We start from the raw sequence: 20,782 nt of genomic DNA, 5'->3' as shown, positions 1-20,782 counted from the left end.
CCCTATGGCTGTTTGGTGTGGGGTAACATTGTTGAACGCTTGGGGGTGTGGAACTTTAAATTGTTCACAGATTTGTTGGTCGAGTGATGGATCCATCTGGAATGTTGGAAGATATTTTTTAGATATTTTCAAATTTTAAATAATATTTTAATATTAGCAAAACTTCCACAATTTTTTTTTTTAAAACAAAGATACTACAATCTAGAGTCTAAACTTTCAAAATATTTTTAAGAATATAAAATAATGATAAAAAAATTTCACAATAGAAAGTATAATCATCAAGCAGTTAACAACTTCTATAGACCGTTGTTTTCTGTTGGGATATTTAGATATTATGTGCTTAAGGTGTCCCATCTTCCCCCACCCTACCATACTCACCGCAACTCTGGGTCGAATTGGAGTTTTATTTCCTTGCATTGGAAAGAGAAGAAGTTTATCAGGTGCTTGTGATGTCATCATGGAAAGCGGAATTCCCTCGGTGGACATATTGATGACATCATCATCTATGACATCATTGATGACATCATCACTGGTGAGATTGAGCTTGTCAGCGTTGTCCTGTAGTTCGAGGGAGAAGTTTAGAATATTAGATTATTGATTTATAAATAGGCTTTTGTTGTGTAAAAATGTTGGTTTTGTTAAACAAAAGTTACGTATGTTGTACAGCAAGACCTTTACATAAAGTCATGTTATATGACAGATGGAACAGTGGTATAATACAATTCAATGTTGTAAACCAAATCTTATTTTTAAAATATGGCCCAAAAAAGTAAAAAAGCTGAAATAAAACAAAAAATACAATATAAATTCAAGGCCCACTAAATTACATTCTTTTATACAAATGAAAGAAAATCATGAAAAGCTTAACAAACCGTACGTTACAACAGCTATTTATATCATGAAACATGACTTACATTTTCACGCGATTTCTCACAATCTTCTTCCTCCATGATATCGCCATGGCAACGGAACGGAATATTATTCGTTGATATTTCGTCCTCGTTCGATGACAAAGACGTGTCATGTGCTCCATTAGAGGGAACTAGAGGGGCTGCGTTGTCATTGGTCAAGTCGTTCCAGCTGACTGATCGTGTGATACGAGGTGCTTCGTATGATGGATCTTTCTGTTTTGTATTTTGTTTTCACTTTTGTTAAAGAATATGTTTCAATACATTGTTGCTGCCAGGCCAGGCATATTAAACTTATATTTTTCGCCTTTCTGGCACCGCCATCGGTCAGCATAACTCCTGCCGGAATAGCCAAAATACAAGAAATTATGTTGTTTTGTATCAACAGACTTTTTTGTAAACTGCTTTCATGTCTAACCAAACCAGTCTAGTTTTTTTATCATTGATCTATTTTTCATTTTGTATTTCTCTTTGTTTATTCTATAAAAAGTAGTGTTAATACTATCTTTTTGATGCGCAAGTCAGTTCTAGGCAATACTGATAGCAACAGCAATGTGAAACACAGGAATGGGGGTATTGGGAACCAGAACACCTTTGGTATAACCACTGTCATTTCTCCGCCATGTGAGGGTAAATATGTTATATACGTGGTAACTCCAACACGAGGTGTATGAAACAAAACACCTGTATCATAACGACTGTCATTGCAAATAACTGAATAAGTTACATTGATTCATTCATTCAACACAACAAATATCCAACTCACCCTGAACGAAGGTTTCCTTAGAACCGACTTCCCAACCACGTGCCTTCCACAATCACGGAAACTCATCTCCATCACGGGACTTAACGTTCGTCTGCTTAGTGGGTTGGGGTCCAACCCCTCATTGTTATGGTAGATGCTTGGTAGGGGTTTTGTTGCTATGGGTGATATATCTCCCATAATGCACTCTGATGTATGGTGGGGGGAAACACCGTGGTATGATGATGTCATACTGGGGATTATAAATTAAGTTTTTAAATTGTTAGGTATAGATCCATAACTTAATACAGCAAAAAAAAGTCAGTATTCCTGTATGTTAAAATGTTAGCTTTGAAACACAAAGATTTTCTGGACAGGTTTTAAAAAATCATAAGAGCCTTAATATAAAAATATTATTTCAAATGTTTAAAAACCTAAACCATCTTCAGTGATGCGAGAATCTAAAGTGGATTGTGTTATAAATGGTTCTATACAGAACCTGATTCAAGTTTTTCCAACTTTAAAACACTTCTAACGTCAATTTGTATGAATATAAACTTAATACAATTATGTAAAGCGCATATTACGACATGCAAATATTGTATTTGCCTATTCTAAATTTATGAATAATCAATAAATCAACTAAATTTACAAATTCAAATTTTAAATTTCAAGCAAACAGTTAAGTGATATGAATGTAGATAAACAAACTCAATAGCACAACAACAACATTGTATAATTTATATCATATATAAAACAACATTGTCCACTCAGTGTCTTGCCTAAAGAAACATACACCTATCAGAATCAGTATGATGCACTAAATCCCAAACAATGTTTACAAAACTGAATAAATGCATTACACAAGAAAGTGCAAAACAAAATTGAATCTTAATGTACAACGTACAGCCAGGAGCGATTTGACCAAATATTAAGGTGCATATTCAAAGAGTCATAACCCAGCACAAATAATGCATCTTAAACCCACAACTTTATAGTTATAACAATATACACCACAATGCCTTACAAATAACCCCACAACCAGTGGCAGAGTCAGAAGGGTTTAGGGGGTCGCGACCCCCTCACCCTTTTAAACCAAAAAAAATTAAAACAAAAATTAAAAAAAAAAATTTTGTGACAATTTTTTGAATAAAACCTCCCTCCTCCTTTTTTTCTGGCTGCGCACTGCCCACAACCCATAGTTATTACAACACACAACCCACCCAGTAGAATCCAGCCCAACGATTCCGCTCTCCATGCTCGTTGTTTGTTTCAATTCATCAACATCATTGCTATGGTCACCGATGAACGACTCACTAGGTGGTGTAAAAGTAAGTTCGTTTTTTTTTAATTAAACGAATATTTTACTGTTGTTAATAGCACCATAGGGTAATAGACCATACATATGAAACACAACTTACCACATAGGTTGTTTAGCAATAAATGATTCGTCCCCGATGCCCCGAACCACTTCAATAGATTCATCATGGGAGGGTGTTGAATGTTGGATGGGCTTGCTACCAATGTTGTGGTAACCTATCCTCTGGTTGGGTGATGAATGGTAGATCACTGGTGGAACATTAGGGTGGTTTGGTCGATTTGTTGACATTATGCTCATTGTCGAGGTATAACTTAAGTCATATGGTGTATTTTTATACACATAAGTGCCTTCGTATACAGTATTTATACACCTCATGCTTACTGTTGAGTTATAACATAGGTGTTTTCTTATACACCAGACACACATGGTGTATTCATACACCTCATGCTCACTGTTGTGTTATAACATGGGTGTCTTTTTATACACCAGACACACATGGTGAATTCATACACCTCATACTCACTGTCTAGTTATAACATGGCATGGGTGTCTTCTTATACACTAGACACACATGGTGTGTTCATACACCTCATGCTCATTGTCGAGTCATAAAATTAGTTCTAACAAACATACTTAGAGTAACGTATATTAAGACACACTGACTCATGTTATAACTTGCCAGTTGAAACGGTGTGCATAACATGAGTATTCATACACACCAGACACTAAGACACACATGGTATATACACCTCATGCTCACTGCCCAACAACTTACATTCATTCTTCTTATCTGGGGATTCCCCTTCACTTAATGAAAGCAACTTTTCACATGAACCATCATGAGATGAATCTGTTGTGAAAACAACTCATTAAACAACAGAAATTAACAACTGTGGTCACAGACGAATCATTTGAGGACTTTCTTGGTTCAAACAAACAAATTCAACCTAATGCTTGTCTAAAAAATGATTTAATTTAAATAGAATGAAACCATCCACCACTTTGAAAGAAATTTAATTAAAACTGCGGATCCTTGTTAAGGACCTAAGATTTATTTGATATTTGTATCATTAATCCAACACGACCCAGACTGGTTTCATACACCTTCAATGGAACATGCTACACATGAGACTATCGTGCCCAACAGAGTGTTTCGATCAAACTTACTTGTGGTTGATTTCTTGTCATCAAATGAAAGTTCTTTTAAACTTAAATCCATGTCCGATAAACTTTTCTCAAAAGAATCCGAATCGTTATTTATGGGTGAGGTTTTGTTTCGGGGGCAACCTTGGGGGTAAGGGGGCTTGTTTTCTGGGGTTACTTCAGGGTTATAGGGTTTGTTGTGTGCATTTTGTGGAGTAGGTGATAATGGGGTTGGGTCTGTTACCGGTTGGTGGCCGTCACTGTTGTATTTGAACACTGGATTCACATAACCCTCCTGTGTGGGGAACAGGGGTTATTGGTTAAATCAGAGGTAGCAAACTTATGCCCGCAAGCCAGATATGAATTTTTTTATTTGTAACTTACTAACAATCCACTAAAACATTCAATTCCTGGCACTAATTTCAAATTCAGAACAAAATGCGACTTAATTTAAACTGAAACAAGAGATATATCTTTGGTGCAATGTATGAAAAAAAATAATTGAACTTTTAGTATGTCAGGAAACTAAATTTTTTGAGCAGGTTTATTAAAAAATTTAAATCAAAATGCTGTCTGTTCTTTTAGTGTGACATTAAATTAAATTAATGTATTTTGTATTAAATTATACAAGCTAACTTACCTGACAAATACTGATAGCTTTGATATCTGTTGTTAACCCTGAATGCTGACTTGGTTGGACTTTCCTTCTTTTACAAGGTTGGGAGGGATATCTTGCTATATCTGGGTGGGGTTGATGTTGTAAATAATATTTTAACGTCTCAACTGGTGAGAAAAAGTCTTACCGATTAATAGTAACAGAAACTTTAAAAATACACTACGTTTTTTCATACCAGAATGGTCGTTAAAAGATTGTTTACATTATGTCCGGTAGCAAAGTAACATGAAGACTTTATTGTTAAACAATTTGGTGGTTACTAAAGTTTTCTTCAAGATGTGTTTGAAAAAAATTGCTGGGGTCACGATACACCAGCACTATAGGAATTTACACTCGAAATATTTTACATTTAACATAATACCTGGTATGTTGAGATGATGATTTCTCTCTCCATCATCATCAACGCTCATCTTCCTCTGATCTTCATCTGATGAATGACGGCGCTGTTTCCGACAGATCACGTCATCTGCGTCCTTTTCCTGAAGATGAAAATAAAAAATTAGATTGAAACGGTTAATAATTTAATTTAAATACTTATGCTGCTACCATTGTGGGCTTGTGTGTCCTTGGGCAAGACTCTTAACAAACCAACAGAAATTGCTCTAACCCATTGGTTACGTTATGGGTTGTCTAAATTGTGATCCATAACAAATGTAAAAAAATAATTACACAGAAAAATACACACATCGTAATTTGTAAGCACAAAGTTTATGAAACAGAACTCCAGTGTTTATTGACTGTCTTTGCTATGCCATATTGCTTGCGAGGAAAAACTAGTTTAAATCACTTCCACTTACATCAAAAACTTCATCTTTATTTGAGCCAACACTTAATCTATCTTCAAGGATCCTTGTATTTGACCTTCTTCCAACCGACGCCGATGATTCACACGAAACACTCGATACTGCGTTGATAGAATCAGTGAGGCAGGTAGGTGATTGGTAGTCTGGAGTAAATGTGTGTAAGTTTTATATAAGTACAATATAACTACAAATATAACCAGTAGTCTGATGTAAATATTCTATGTTTACATGTACAGCTACAACTAAAATATACATACAGGGGACTGGGGAGGCAGATACACAATCTATGCTTGTAGTGAATGCAGTGTAAAAATCTATGGTTGCCTGCCTAACCTACAACCTCAAGTTAGATGCCTATAACTACAATAGTGACTTAAAGTACATCATGTAAACATGTTCGTGTATGTATGAATATATATACCATATGAAGAAACTAATACAGAGTTACATAGATGAAAACATGCTCAACAAACTTTATTAGGAATACAATTTTATGTGAACATTATATTTCAAAGTACAGCCTAAACAATTAAAAGACATTATATTTTGGGATATAGTAATTAGCTGGGGTGGTGGGTAAGCAGTTGACCCAACATTGAATTACACGAATGGTCAACAAAATATTAATTCATGTTATTTGAAAACAATAAACCATATATCACATAGAAAGTTAAAACAGTGATATATATTGTTTGTTGAATCATAATATGATGAACAGTTTTCATTATGAGTCATCAAATACTATCACTGCTGATTAATTAAAATTAATGCACTATCATTTATATGATGTGTCATACAAAAATTTGTTGATTCACTTTTATTTGCGATAAAAAAATAGCGTGATTGACAAACTTGTACAAAATCATCACTTTGACATTTTGTTATTAATATAAATAATTGAGGTAATTTTACATTTGGGATAAGGTGGCAAAATCTAGCCTAAAACACATACAGAAAATATAGGAACTGGTTGCTAACGGTATCCCATCTTACCCACAGTAATATAACACACAAAACTTACTGAATGCATCTTCCGATTTTGAGTGAATTCTTCTGTTGAGTCGTAACATGTTCCTTCTTCTATCAGTTGGTCGTAACAAACCACAACTTCCCGATTGCTTTAATGGGGAAAGCAGATCTCGAACTGAGGTGATGGAGCCGGACATTGAGTCGTAACCTTAAGTGAAATAAATCAAATAAAAAATAAATAAATGAGAGTACTTGAAGTAAAAAAGATTATCTACATTATGGCGAGGTCCTACAACTTGGCACTTAATGGGATCTAAGACTTAGGACGGAGTTGCCCATTACCTCACAGTGTGCTACAATCCATTAGTAACCACTGGGTTAGAGCAATGTCCGCTAAGGAAAGACACATACATGTATTAACCATTAGGTAGGAAAAAAGACACATACATGTATTAACCCAAAGACACATACATGTATTAAAGACACATATATGTATTAGCGCAAAGACACATACATGTATTAACCATTAGGTAGGAAATATCAGTATATGGTATGATCCATCTCCCATGTCAAAGAACACACAAACCCTCATAAAATATAAATAATCCACCTCTCTCTCGCCCATATAAGGTGCGTGCCGGAGTTTCTTTTATTTCATCACAATTAAGTTGTTGACCATCGGGTGGGGTTGTTTCGTTTGAATCAGTCGACGATTTTGGATTATTCGACTAAAAGGGTGGAAGGTGGTTTACAATAATATTATACATGATAACATGAATAATAACAAGGTGGACTTAATATAATAGATTGGGGGAAGATTGGGCAACTTTTTATTCTATTTTTTCCTTCCATTTGGTAGTAAACAAAGAATTTTTAAAAAACTATAAAACTGTATCTTCACAACTCCCATAGACTGTTGTTAATTGTTTAAGACAAGATTGAGAAATATGAGATTTATGTGCTAAAGGTGTCCCATCTTACCCCACAGTACTATATTATTATACATGAAAGTGTAATTTATGATGGGAAGTCCTGACATAAAATAACTTTCAAAATGGGTGGGCTTCTTAATTAGGATTTATTTCAGAGTTGGTATACTATCCCTAAATAAATTGGCACATATTTAAAACTACATTCATTGTACGATCTGTATGTTAACACCAACTTTGTAAACAAAGACAGCAAACATTGATTTTAGTTTGTCTACACCCTTACTACTACTACACAAATATTTACACAAGCAGCTCAGTCATGGAGTAATTACCAATGGTGCTACATATGGTTAAGTATTCAAGTCCTGTTAAAGGGGTTAGCCACCAGCCCACGACAGATGAAAAAAATCAGTAAAACTTGGAATCGAATTTGTTTGATAGTAATGTGCGTCTAACTATCTCTACCTACCCTGCATTTTGAAAAGTTTGGCGTCCATGTATTTAAGTGTAGATAAATAAACAACAACTCACATTGGCCGCATTATCCTTGGATGTGATAAGCGGGCTGTTAACAGAAGGCACGTAACCACGGTTACTCGGTTCATCGAAGGAAAACCTGCGTGCACCTGCACGAAGGGGTCGACTCTGTTTACCAACCAACGAGGGACTTGCGGAGTTACGACATGGGGAGTTCTGTTGGTGGGATGTGGAAATACTTTACAATGTTACAATGAATGATAAATGCAACTTATTAATCATGGAAAGTCAACGACAGTTGTTATAACTAAGATGGGTGTTCTGTTTTAAACATCGCAACCTCATGCCATCTTAGATCTAACTATTTAGTCATTTGTACCAGTTTGTAATTTTGTTACTGATTATTTTTTTAATGCACGGCCTACAATCTAGACAACCAATTAATGACCACTGGGTTGCAACTTGCAAAGTTAAAAACACATAAATAATGCCCGGCATGAGAACAGATGTATCAGTATAAAAAGAAAAATTTTTTCTTGAACCCAAAATAGGTAGCCATACAAACTTTATTTTTCTGTTACTTACAAAGTTAAAGTTAGTGATCAGAGAGAGAACTTGACCCGGAGTTCGGAAATATTCTCGGTTGTTTGGTTTGGCTGACGCAGATGGTGTTTTCACGACATCAGAAATATTCAAATCTTAGTTAATATTACATAGTTACTTTGTGAATATATTTAAGCAAAACATAATAAATAACAAGACTTTGGATAGACCATGGGTATATTAATGTATGGATAAAAAGTTAAGGCAAAAAATTCACAAAATTCCACAGTACATACAATAAAAGCTACAGTACATAGAACGCAACACTTGGTAATATAACAAATGTAAAGTAAATGCCAATAAATCAGCCATGTAACATTGCTTACCACGATCCAATGAAACAGTTGATAAACCAAAATCTGTAAGTTTAATATGACCATTGACTGTTATAAGAAGATTGTCTGGCTTTAAATCTCTGTGAATAAATGTTGAAAATTTAAATATAATGCTTGGAAAGGGTTGGTCAATCGAATTAATTTTAATTTAGATAATGTTCCAAGTGAATTCCTTTTACTAATTTATTTTTTTTAAATAAACTCAAATAGCTCAACCATAAAGTGTTGAACAGAGGTACATAGATTCAGTTTATGCTTCACGGTCAGTCTTTAATTTGAAAATTTGCCAATTACCAAGATGTCCCAAAGGCAAAGCATCTACAGACTGTAAAAAGTTAAGAGTGTTGCCTGAAAGGTGTTGCTTTATGAAGCTAAAACTGATTATTACAAAACATTGGATCTACAGGCATCTAACTACTGAGCCATGGTGTAGGACAAAATAATATCTTTCAAAGTAATACATCTTAAAACCGAACCCACCTATGAACGATCCCATGCTTATGTAAATATTCTAGAGCGAGTGTAACTTCAGCTGCGTACAGAACCGCCATGTTTTCATCAAAATAACCAAGAACTGCAAGTAAGGACTTTACATCTCCTCCAATTATATATTCCATTATCTGAAATAGATTATATATATCAGGAAATAGGCAAGCTTACTTCTGCTACCAGGCATAATATAAACAATCCTTGACCCATGCCAGTCGTTAAAAGATTATTTACATTATGCAAGCCTTTATAGGATAACACACTTGAAATAAAACTCTGCACGCAAATACAGCAGCAGCAAAATCTATTGGAGTTATTTAGTAAGGATTAAACAACTGGCCTACATGTTAAATGTTGCAGAAAATTAATAACTAATTAATCTTAAAATTACGCAAAACAGTATTTTAAATACTAGAGTCCAACACAGTAAGAATATTTCCAAATTTACTACATTAAGGTTTTAAGGTCAAATATTAAAACCTACAAAGTACAATAAACAGTACGTTTAAAATCCATTTAATTAAATCCACCAACTTACGAGGTAAATATCCAGAGTTGTTTCAAGTGAATAAAACAAATGGACAATGTATGGACTTTTACTGAGAGCCAAAGCTTTTCTTTCACTTAATACGTTTCTTGTCATGTTCTTACGAATCATTTTGCTTTTTCTCATCACCTGGATACAAGGGACAGAATGTTTTAAAATATATGTGAAGTGGCATTGCTAAAATACATATATTCATTAAACATGTGGAACTTCATTGAATAATGTGGTATAATGTTTAGTCTAAAATACCATATGGATATATATAAAGCAACAGTTTAACCTAAAAGAATGGTAAATATACCTTGATGGCGTACATTCTTTTATCTGTCTTCCTTTTCCCCAAATAGACTTGCCCAAACGCTCCCTGACTTATGGGTTTAATGATGATAAAGTCATCAACATTTGGAGGTCTTGGAACAGGAATTGAAACTGCAACTTGGGTGTCATTTTCCATTTTGACTTCTTGTAACTTTTTGTTCGTCTTTGTCTTAATTCCTAGAACTTTTTGACCAATGGACCTTAAACCACTTGTGTTTTACCAGCTGGTTGTTATTGGCAATTATTGGTAATTTACATTACATGTGTGCTTCTCCAACAAATGATTGAATATACAGTATATACTTTCATCAGTAAAACACGGCAAGATGCAAAATTGTAGTGAAGTCTATACAGTTTTTATGTTGTAGAAAAGTCTATTAGAATCTGTAATTCAAATTATTATTTAACCAGAAAAACTGTATATGTACATAAGTAACATTCTGAACTTTACATACATCGATACTTGCTGCAAAATGCAAACAAACTCGATTATTGAGCTTATTTTAAATTGCAATTCATGCAATTAGCAAAAACAAACACACTCGTTTACACCGCATCAAACCGGCTTATGAACTACGCAAGCTTTGTATGGGGTTCCCTTGTTTTTAAATTATTAAATTATTTTTTATATTTTGCAACACGTCTCTGCGCTAGCCACGCTCCCCTAAAGAAAGTAAATAAAAAACAAACTTCCCGCGGCGTCGAAACCAGTAGACCATGACACTACATCGACATCATATAAAAAATAAAATATTCCTTTGTGAATATTTGGCGAGCGTTGCGCCGTCTAACGGGCTGTGTTCAGAAAATTACAGATTTACAGGCCTTTTAAATACGAAGGACCGCTAAAGTGTCATGAGAATGGTAAACCAAAGGTCCATTTACCACGGTATGGGGAAATACAATTGTTTGATACATCTCATTTAACCAAAAAGATTAAAACCATCTATTTGATTCAACTTCCGGTTTTAATCTCTTTGATTCCAAATTGGTAAGCTGACCAGTTGTACAATTTTGGATGCAAACAAACAACCATGCCAAAGTTTTAAAAATGTTTCGTATTATGCCCTTTTCCATTATAAACAGTCTCATCCACAATTCTCACATGTATTTTAAATCTTAATCGATGCATTAACATTACAGTGTGGTGTGTAAAGTGCTTGGATATGAACTTTGGCCCGCCAGCAATAGCAAACGTTGAAAAACAGGATGCACTAATTTTCCCACCTCCTGTTAACCTCAGGGTGAATCGGGTTTTCAATAAAACCACGTACGTGAATTTCAGATGATGCGGCATAATACTGGTCAACATGTTTACTGCTGTTTAAGTCTATATGGGTGGGGCATTCCGTTCAAACACCCACGAGCACACGTTGACATGGTAATGGTGTGGTGCAAATGGCCCGGTGTTTATTTCCATCTCCAAATTGGACATGACTTAACCATTATCCCTTAGCACATGGTATTAAAACATGTCGCAACCCAGACTTTTCGATGACGCGAAAACGCCCAATTTAGACCGTCGGTTCCTCATGGCGCAATGTACGTCTTCGCCCACTGCTCTGGGCGGCGTGGTCGTCGCGTGTTCGACGCGTGCACAGCTCGTGGTACGTAACGGTCACGTGACGGGGGTGTGGCGTTACGTAAGTTTCGTTTTTGTTTGAATAACCGCGCATACTCTAGCCAAGAATCTTACGATGTTTATTTGCATTTGTCAACCGCTGATTTTAACAGCACGTTTAAATTCCGCCCTGTTAAAATTTCCCTTTTTTCTAAGCAAGTTCCAATTCTGCATAAAAATTGCAACATTTCCGCATGAAGTAGCCATATTTTTACCACTTAATAAATAAAGTTATTCTCTGCAAAACTTTCTACCATTACAGCGTAATTTCCCATTTAAAACGACCGGTATAAAACAGCGACCGTTAAATAATTAATGGCCGGCCGGCCGGGCATTCGATAATGCCTGTCAACATTTTACCTTTAGATATATTGTAGGGTGGGGGAAGATGGGACACATTTAGCACATAATATCCAAACATCTTGGCCGTGTTTTAAACAATTACCAACGGTCTATGGGAGTTGTAAGGATACGATTTATAATTTTTTGAATGTTTTTTACGACCAAATGGGAGGAGAAAAAACAATGAAGAGGCGTCCCATCTTCCCCCGACTTACTATATTATAGATACACGTTTCGTCGGTTTAATGCGGTTATAATATAAAATAAAATTCACCACCATTCTTGTCAAAACAAGTCTAAATATAATTGACTAAAAGATAAATAGCTGAGACATACGTAGTCATACTTTTTGCACGTTAAATATCCCTGGTTTTCTCTCATGCGTAGCGGAAAGATGGTATTTGGGTCATTTCACGGTCTATGGTTGCCGTATAAGGAGCCAATTAAAGGCGTTTCAAAATGTAATAATTCATGCGAAACATCATACGCTTAAAATTCTTGGGGACATGAACTGGGCCTCAGGGTCAATACACAATCCCTTGGGCTTATATCATTCTAGCACGGGCTGTTTTAACTTGTTTTAGTATGCCATGTCCAAAGCCTTTGTGTTTTACGGTATAGCAAATACAAGTAAACGGTATAAGCATTGTACAATGTTTTCACATACACAAGCCATTGGCGTCGGTTTAATGAATTCGCCGGCCGCCATTCTGTAAAACCATAACGTTTTGTTCGCATGACTTGGGTTTTCAATTACATTTGTATTTTCTATACTTGTCGGTTTGAACAGATGGAAGATGTCAATTTATATATATATCCCGTATGTCCACGCCGCTAATACATGATTGGTTATTATCTGTCTTGATTTCAACCAATCAGAGCCAAGAAAAAGTTGGGCGTATTGTTACGTAAGGGCGAATTATTGTGAAGTCATTTGACGCATTGTATTTCCGCTGAAACAACAATTCTCCTTAAATTTCAAATTAGTTTGTTTCTTTATAAATTTGCTGCCTCAGGATATTGTCTTGGTCAAAACCCGTTGCCCGACAGACATATAGTTGAAAAAATAATCGGTTTGCTTACAGCCAATCAAATGCGACGGTTTGAGTGGGCGTTGCGGCCGTATATCAGAGTGATGAATTGTACTTTGAGGGCCATTCATACCAAAGCACTCTTAATTCGTTTTGTTTGCCACGTACAATGAAATCATCAGATAAACACCTCGTCAGCCAACACGACTGCTGGCCCGTGACAGCCGGTTGCATTTGCCATTACTTTCATGCTTGGGTGTTACGTCACAGGAAGCAATTATGATCCTTACAACTGGCTTGTGACGTGTAGGCACCTAACTGGCTGCATTCATAGGGAGTGGTTTCAAATATTCAAAGCTTTCAAAACAAAAACACGGGCCATCGAAGCACAGATGTTACTTTTAAATAACAAACAATTACCCACGACTCCAAAAAACATGATCATAAAAATATATGATACAGTAGGGTGGGGAAGATGGGACAGATTTTAGCTCTATTTTCTCGTCGTAGTAAACGAAGAACTTTTAAAGAATTATAAAACTATATCCTCACGACTCCCATAGACCACGGTTAGTTGTTTTAAACACCATCATGATGCTTGGATATTTTGTGCTAAAGGTGTCCCATCTTCCCCCACTCCACTATATTATGTGCTAACGGTATCTTCCCCGTATTCATAGCTTCCACAACTATAAAATAATTCAGATAACAAAACAATTAAAATGAATTTAATCTGGGTCACGGCCTTCTAGTAAGCCATGTTTTAGCTTTATATAATGTCTTGCGACTGAAAGAATGCCGTTCCAGTAAACTTGAAACATTTACGGAGCTTCCGGGGCGGCGTTCTTGTGGGTTACGACTGAAATGCATCACATTACAGCCGTGACATACTTAAAATCGACGTTTTAATGCTATGCTATATGTGTTTAAATACAGATTCAACGATGTACTGCATTTAAACAGGCACTGCAAAAAAACGGGTCTTATGTTTTAATACGCTTGTGTAAATATGCATCAGTAGAAAATTTATTTAACCGTGCTTGTAAAATAGTGTTGGTCATTGAAAACTCAAAGGTCTTGTACATAAACTGAAAATTGCTTGACCCGTAAACGAACAAACAAAGACTAACCCATGACGTTTTTTAATTAAACGATGACGGTTTATTGCCCTGGTACGATGAGTTCGTGGTCTTGTTTATTTTACAGCGCCATACGTACGCACACTCATAGTAAAACCTCGGCGTTGCTTGCCGCAGTACTTTAAACCGTTGCCTATATACATTTGTGGCCATCCCGTAGTACACAACGGAAAAAGCCAAAGTTGTAACCGTTTTTATATATTGAGAAAATACACAGGCAGTTTTACATTAGAGTTCAATGCAATGGTATATAGCGCAGGCCCTTTGGGACTATGTGTTAAACCGACAGAAAGCATGAGCTGCTTATCACGCTAACTAAGCTATTGTGTCACGCATTTGCCGCGTGACCAACTGATGCGTTTGCTGCATCACGAACCACAGTAATAATATGCCCTGCATGCCGGAGGATTTGTTAAAATTTTCCACTGGTTTCGCAAGATGCAAATCTTATCATAGCATTTAAACTAGACATTTGGGCTCACAAATATTCAACGCCCTAATTTATTTAATTTTGTTGTACTTCTTATGATCCTAAAAATGGAAATAATCAAGTAATTACCTAAATGAGACGTTCCAAATTGTTAAAATATGGTAATAAACAAAATAAAATTAGTTTCTGTTTAAAATATAGCAAGATAGGAGGTAATAGGACACCTTTTCATTCTATTTTCTTATCCCATTTTGTAGTAAACAAAGAACGTTCAATAAAATGTAAAACTGTATCTTCGCGACTCCCCCAGACTGTTGTAAATTGTTTAAAACACGATCAGGATATTTGGATATTATGTGCTAAAGGTGTTCCATCTTACTCCGCAGTACAAAATATTTTAAAACGGGTAGAAAGTTAAGCGAATGACAGTTTCAATTGTACCCTGCAAATGCCCGCGCGGAACTTCTGCGGTCGCGTTAATACCGTACCACCCAAGCTTTCAAATGCCACGGTGTTTGCAGTAAGTAGAATAGCCCCGGGTGAAATGGCGTCCAACGTTATAGTAGTAGCATAAACGTTTCAGCATGGCAACGATCACGCGCTGTGGCTTACATAAGCGCATGATACCACGCCTATTACACGCAGTTAAAGGAATGTTGTTGACGATGCTTCCTTCCAAATAGGTCGTGTGCGTAGAGTTGCGGGCTGGGCAAATCCCGATTACTTGGTAGTTTTTATGACCCTGTCTGGGTTTATTGTGGAGTTTAATTTTAACTACGACACGCCCACTTAATATAAGATTAAAACGACATTGTTGACCATTTCTTTATTAACTGATAGACCAATATTATGTGAGAATTGGATACAGGTTTTGTACAGATATACTATCCAAAACTCTATGTATATGTTAGCTTTGAGGTAAGATGGTTCATGTTGTCATTTTTCATCGTCTCATTTTGTAGTAAACATTATATAATTATAGAATTCTGTAACCACGACTCTATCAGAGCATTTGTTAGAACACGTATACAGGAAATATCATGCTAAAGGCATCCATCTTTCAACACAATGTATGGTAAACTTTGAACGACCTCCGACTCTTAGGTCAATAAGTTCAAGATAAATTAATTATTGAAAAATCTGAAGCTCGATGCAAACAACATGAATCATAGTGTGTAGACTTGTTGTTTTGCTTCGACAAATACACCAAGTACATATTATAGACCACCTAAGGAAAAGCCATTATATGTGGCCTACTACATGTAAACACACACAAACTCTTGGACAAACAAACTAGTAGTCCCTCAAAGGTAAACATAGAAAAAAAACGGCTTAAATTAGAAATAAGATCGATTTTTTTATAAACTCGCAAACCTGAAATAATCACAAATAAAAATTTGTTTATTGTACAATGTGTTTTTAATCTGAATGGATTGTTATAGTTAAAGTTCCTTAAAACAGTGCAGCATACTGTGTCGTTTTAAATTCAACGGCAAATACATCGGTTCTATATATAGACCATTGGGTAAGTTTCAATTATAAATTTCCCAGCCCGTAGGGACAGCCTGTGTTTACAATAGAATTGCTGACAGGACAATGTATATACATAGTATAGGCCGGGGTATATATAGTTAGATTAATACATAATCTATTAACAAATAATATCCAATATTTCTTAATAGTGTTTTTAACAATTAACACGCTTTTTACACGAGTCACGGAGCCACAAAAACATAGAGGCGTGGGGGGAGATGGGAAACCTTTATAGCACAAGTTATCCAAATATCCTGAACTTGTTTTAAACAATTAACAGTGGTCTATGAAAGTCGTGAGGATACGGTTTTGTAATTCATTAAATGTTCCTTGTTTACTACCACATGGAACAAGAAAATAAAATGAAAGGGTGTTCCATCCCCCCCACCCTACTATATATCTGTATATATATATATGTCCACGTTGCTAGCGTGAACGCGTGAACCGGCGATTTGATACCGGCGTATAGGGTAAGGTGTTTGTCGCGTTACTGATTGGACTTTGGACATCAGGCGTAACACATGTACACCGGTTGTCTCTACTATATCATGTTTGTAACGTGAGTTATACACATGGGGTGAATGAAAGTCGTACTTGCTAACGTGAGCAATCTTATTTCGGAAAATATTTAAAAGTTTTGAAAGTTTGACCACGTTTTATTTAACAAGAAGTGTTTTACTTCTGTATTATATTTACATTGTTTAACCAACGACTGTCGTTTTACTGTTACTTCCCGTATTTTCGTTTTCTGTATGTGTTTTATCTTAAGCTTCGTTATTGTAACCGAAAAGACAAAAATCAAGTCTTTAAATATGCATAAAATGGATGTATGAGTTTGGGCATAAAACTGGTTACATGGTTCATAATTAGTCCAATAAAAAGTTGTATAACTTAACAAAATCTCTGTATTTTAGTGTAACTATACATTGAGGACGTGGTTTCTTTTATATACCAAAATTTCTTCGAGAATCGAAATAGGATTACAACACAGCGAGTCATATGATTCACATAAATGCACATGTGCTGCCCTTTCTTTGTGCACGCGGCCGGTAGACCGAAATCACGCAGCGGCCGCGTGATCACTCCTCCGCATCTAGTGACGCCACACACAGCTCGATCGTGATTGGCCAGCGGCAAAAACCCGCCCATGTTAGCCTTACTTGTTGATGCGCTGCTGTATGAACTCAACCTATTCGTGCTTGCCCGCTCTATTGAACGGATCTACAAATCTAAAGACAGGAATACTAGAGTGCCTTTGTTATCATACTATATTACAATAATGAGATCATTACCTGCTTCTCCAACGAATTCTACATGCGAATTTGAGGTAAGAATTAAATATTTGTTCATTATTTAGTAAAAATACGGTAAAATTTGAACTTTTTTTCGTTAAGTTTTTCGTTAACAAAAACTTTAAATTCGCTTGGAAGTTCTGTATTTTTTCATCCTAAGTCTAGAACTTTACGTTGAGTGAGATGTTTAGTTCGCATCGTGTTCATACTTTTTAGCTTATCCGTTTTCCCACGTTACGCCTTGTCTCCTTTTCCCGGGTTTAAAATTTTTGTGGTTTCGTATGTTACGTATTTGAACTGATAAAGCGCCTACGAATGCGATAAGAATAACTTGCAAAGTAACACTTAACCTAGTTTTTATTACCGTTTAAATTGTTTGCTAAAAGGCGCCGTTTTTGGTTTGTTTATCGTGGTTAGATTGCTCGCGCTAAAGCGCTAACTAAAGTGTTTATTAGTCCCCCTAAAAGGGGTGTGGGAGTTTTTGTCCATTTGCGCCAACCAGAAACGGTCAAGACGCCCATGCGCTGAATGAATGACCACTCCCACCTTTTACTCCTATTTGTTTCTTTATTTTGCGCCGATCAGCTGTAAAGCGAAGCAAAGAGTTACGTCAGGAGCCTCCCGCTATTTCACATTTGTTTGTCCACGCGGCCGCTGCGTGATCAGCGCGTGGGTTCTTTCAACAGCCTAGCGTGATCGCTGCGTGTTCAGTCTGGAAACTAAGCCAACGCCTTATTTAGGGACAGTGGCGGAATACTCAACGTATTTCTCCCGTCTGTGTAAAAGAAGTTCAGTTGTCTTATACGCGATTTGTTTACAGACTAGCTGTTGTACACCAAGTAACATGGAGCAATTCGCCCACCAATGCCAAAGAGCTGATCTTTCCGACTCGGACTCCAGGTCCAGACATAGTAGCGACTCGTGTACTGGATGCAACGATTGCGAAGCAGCCGACACCCTACTTTCACTATGTGGTGGACAAACCAACCAACTAAACGGGTCCAGAAAACCGGTGCTACCTCCACGACTACGATACAGGAAAAAGTACCGCCAAACGTTTTTGGACGAATCCGAAAATAACTCTCGATCAGCGTCGAGTCCAAGCCATCACACAGCTATTACTACGGTAAGCGCAGCGATAATTTTACAATTAAACTTTAATAAGTAAATTGTTCTAAATTACCAACTATTTTCAGATGTCTACTCCACCGTACACACCCCCGCCCCCAGTCGTGGACACTCAACACGCCATAACACACCTCACTAACGCCCAACCAACCATGACGATGACTTCCAAGCCAGCGCACACAACCGTCACTGGTTCCCATGGCAACGACAGCTCGCATTCGGATACATGCAGCTGTTGTACAGACAATGAATTGTCGAACAAGGATTATTTATTGTACGCCCCTCCCTCTTTATCAGCCAGCTGCTGCGACTCCCCTACAATGGTTGACACCGCAACTACAAGACCGTACAGCCCAACATTAAACACACCAGTGTACCTCACCCCCGCAGCGTCACCAGCCAACAGCGAAGTAAGCCCAACTTCTGGGTCCGAAAGCACAAAGGATGAATGCTCGGACATGGATACAGACGACAGCGAAAATGACAAACCCGCCGAAAAACCCGAGCCAGAAACCCAATTCCCTTCGGATTCGAAACCGCCCACTTTTGCTCCATTCTTTATGCCAACTATATCTCAACCAACGGCAATCCCAGCTTCCTCAATCCAACCAATCAAACTTCTACACAACGGCAGTGGTCAGTTTCTCCCAATAACGGCCAACAGTAACATTCACACCATGCCCATAGTTATAATGGGCAACATGCAGGCGCTCCACCAATCTTCCAGCGCTGTTCTTCTCATGGTCAACCCACAAGACCAACAACAACAACACGCCAACTTTACATTACCGCCGGTAATAGACACAACAAAAGTGAAAACTGAGTATTTACCCCCGACGACACAACCCACTCAAAAACTATGTACCCTCGCACCTGCACCTCTAGCACTGCGAGTTACACCGCCAACTTCGCCCGTTGACTTCACCCAATCACCATACATGGCGACGGACAAGATATCTAGCGACACCAATCGCCGAAGGTCCCATATTTGTACCTACGAGAACTGCGGAAAGACCTATTTCAAAAGCAGCCATCTGAAAGCCCATTTGCGCACCCACACCGGCGAGAAACCGTTTAAATGCCAATGGGAAAACTGCGGTAAATGCTTTGCTCGTTCCGATGAACTATCACGTCATCGTCGTACCCACACCGGAGAAAAGCGATTTGCTTGCCCGATTTGCGACCGACGTTTCATGCGAAGCGACCACCTAACCAAACACATGAAACGCCACAACGGTAACCGCAAGATTCCCAACTGGCAGAAAGAAATCAACAAACTATCTTCCTCCCCCCGCACTTCCGACCCACCTACGTTGTTGCCTAGCAACACGTCATGTCCCACACCCGTTGGATATACCCCCACATCGATACCGACAACTCCTAGTTGCCGAAACCAAATTAAAATCGCCCCAAAAACAGTACAGGCATCAGCGCCGGCTAAAGTCATTCAATACGTCAGCCTCGCAACTACTACCCCTTGTAGGTTGCCATTGATGACGGCGACAACGTCATAATCACCACTGTTATGTTTTTCTTTATTTTCAAAAACTGTTTATTTTCGAGCCAATGCTCTTTATGTTAGCTCGAAGCTTTATCATTTAAGTTCAATAAAACATTGTTCTGTATTACCAATGAAGCACCTACACGCTATTCTGCTCTTCTGAGTGCAATACAACCAAATTTATCCAGGTCAAACAGTAGTTAGTCGTATATTGACACGACATACGCTGCATGACCTCAACCATTTTTTCGGAACTTCTTCCAAAAGGTGTTGCAGCTGTACAATGTATTTCAACGTTTCGTTTCTGATTCCAATATACAAACGCCTTAAAAACTTGTTTTATCTTATATTGCAAATGCGGCAATGCGAGGCATAGTAAAGCTGAGGGTTTAGTAGCAATGGCTTGCAGAGAATTGTATTTCTAGTATTTGGTGTCATCGTACTACGAATCATGGTTCATAGAAACCGCAGGTTATATGCAAGAAAACAACTTATTGTTGTA

At 37.2% G+C, this 20,782-nt stretch overlaps 2 protein-coding genes across 2 annotated transcripts in view; one reads left to right on the top strand and one right to left on the bottom strand.

The window, feature by feature from the left end:
- LOC100176473 (serine/threonine-protein kinase greatwall-like) overlaps positions 1-10,654 on the bottom strand; it is a 13,977-nt gene extending 3,323 nt beyond the window's left edge. Inside the window, exons 1-19 of the mRNA XM_026836241.1 lie at positions 10,247-10,654; positions 9,937-10,074; positions 9,390-9,529; positions 8,901-8,989; positions 8,557-8,669; positions 8,026-8,187; positions 7,173-7,290; positions 6,615-6,770; positions 5,588-5,736; positions 5,152-5,269; positions 4,755-4,855; positions 4,139-4,409; positions 3,747-3,821; positions 3,072-3,219; positions 2,874-2,966; positions 1,675-1,903; positions 915-1,124; positions 379-558; positions 10-96 (exon numbers count right to left, since the gene is read on the bottom strand). Coding sequence (XP_026692042.1) covers positions 10-96; positions 379-558; positions 915-1,124; positions 1,675-1,903; positions 2,874-2,966; positions 3,072-3,219; positions 3,747-3,821; positions 4,139-4,409; positions 4,755-4,855; positions 5,152-5,269; positions 5,588-5,736; positions 6,615-6,770; positions 7,173-7,290; positions 8,026-8,187; positions 8,557-8,669; positions 8,901-8,989; positions 9,390-9,529; positions 9,937-10,074; positions 10,247-10,399 — 2,730 coding nt within the window. The 5' untranslated portion in view covers positions 10,400-10,654. The remainder of the gene's footprint in view (positions 1-9; positions 97-378; positions 559-914; positions 1,125-1,674; positions 1,904-2,873; positions 2,967-3,071; positions 3,220-3,746; positions 3,822-4,138; positions 4,410-4,754; positions 4,856-5,151; positions 5,270-5,587; positions 5,737-6,614; positions 6,771-7,172; positions 7,291-8,025; positions 8,188-8,556; positions 8,670-8,900; positions 8,990-9,389; positions 9,530-9,936; positions 10,075-10,246) is intronic.
- Positions 10,655-17,058: 6,404 nt separating this feature from the next.
- LOC778730 (Krueppel-like factor 10) lies at positions 17,059-20,613 on the top strand. Its single transcript, XM_002119229.5, has 3 exons — positions 17,059-17,686; positions 18,472-18,777; positions 18,848-20,613. The coding sequence occupies exons 1-3, from the start codon at positions 17,507-17,509 to the stop codon at positions 20,291-20,293; spliced, it is 1,932 nt and encodes a 643-aa protein (XP_002119265.3). The 5' UTR covers positions 17,059-17,506; the 3' UTR covers positions 20,294-20,613.
- The last annotated feature ends 169 nt before the right edge of the window (positions 20,614-20,782 follow it).

This window comes from Ciona intestinalis, chromosome 1 (genome assembly GCF_000224145.3).
Source record: "Ciona intestinalis chromosome 1, KH, whole genome shotgun sequence".
In the NCBI taxonomy this organism is placed as follows: Eukaryota; Metazoa; Chordata; class Ascidiacea; order Phlebobranchia; family Cionidae; genus Ciona; species Ciona intestinalis.
The sequence above is the reverse complement of the archived record's forward strand: the minus strand, read 5'-3'. Positions and strand labels throughout refer to the sequence as shown.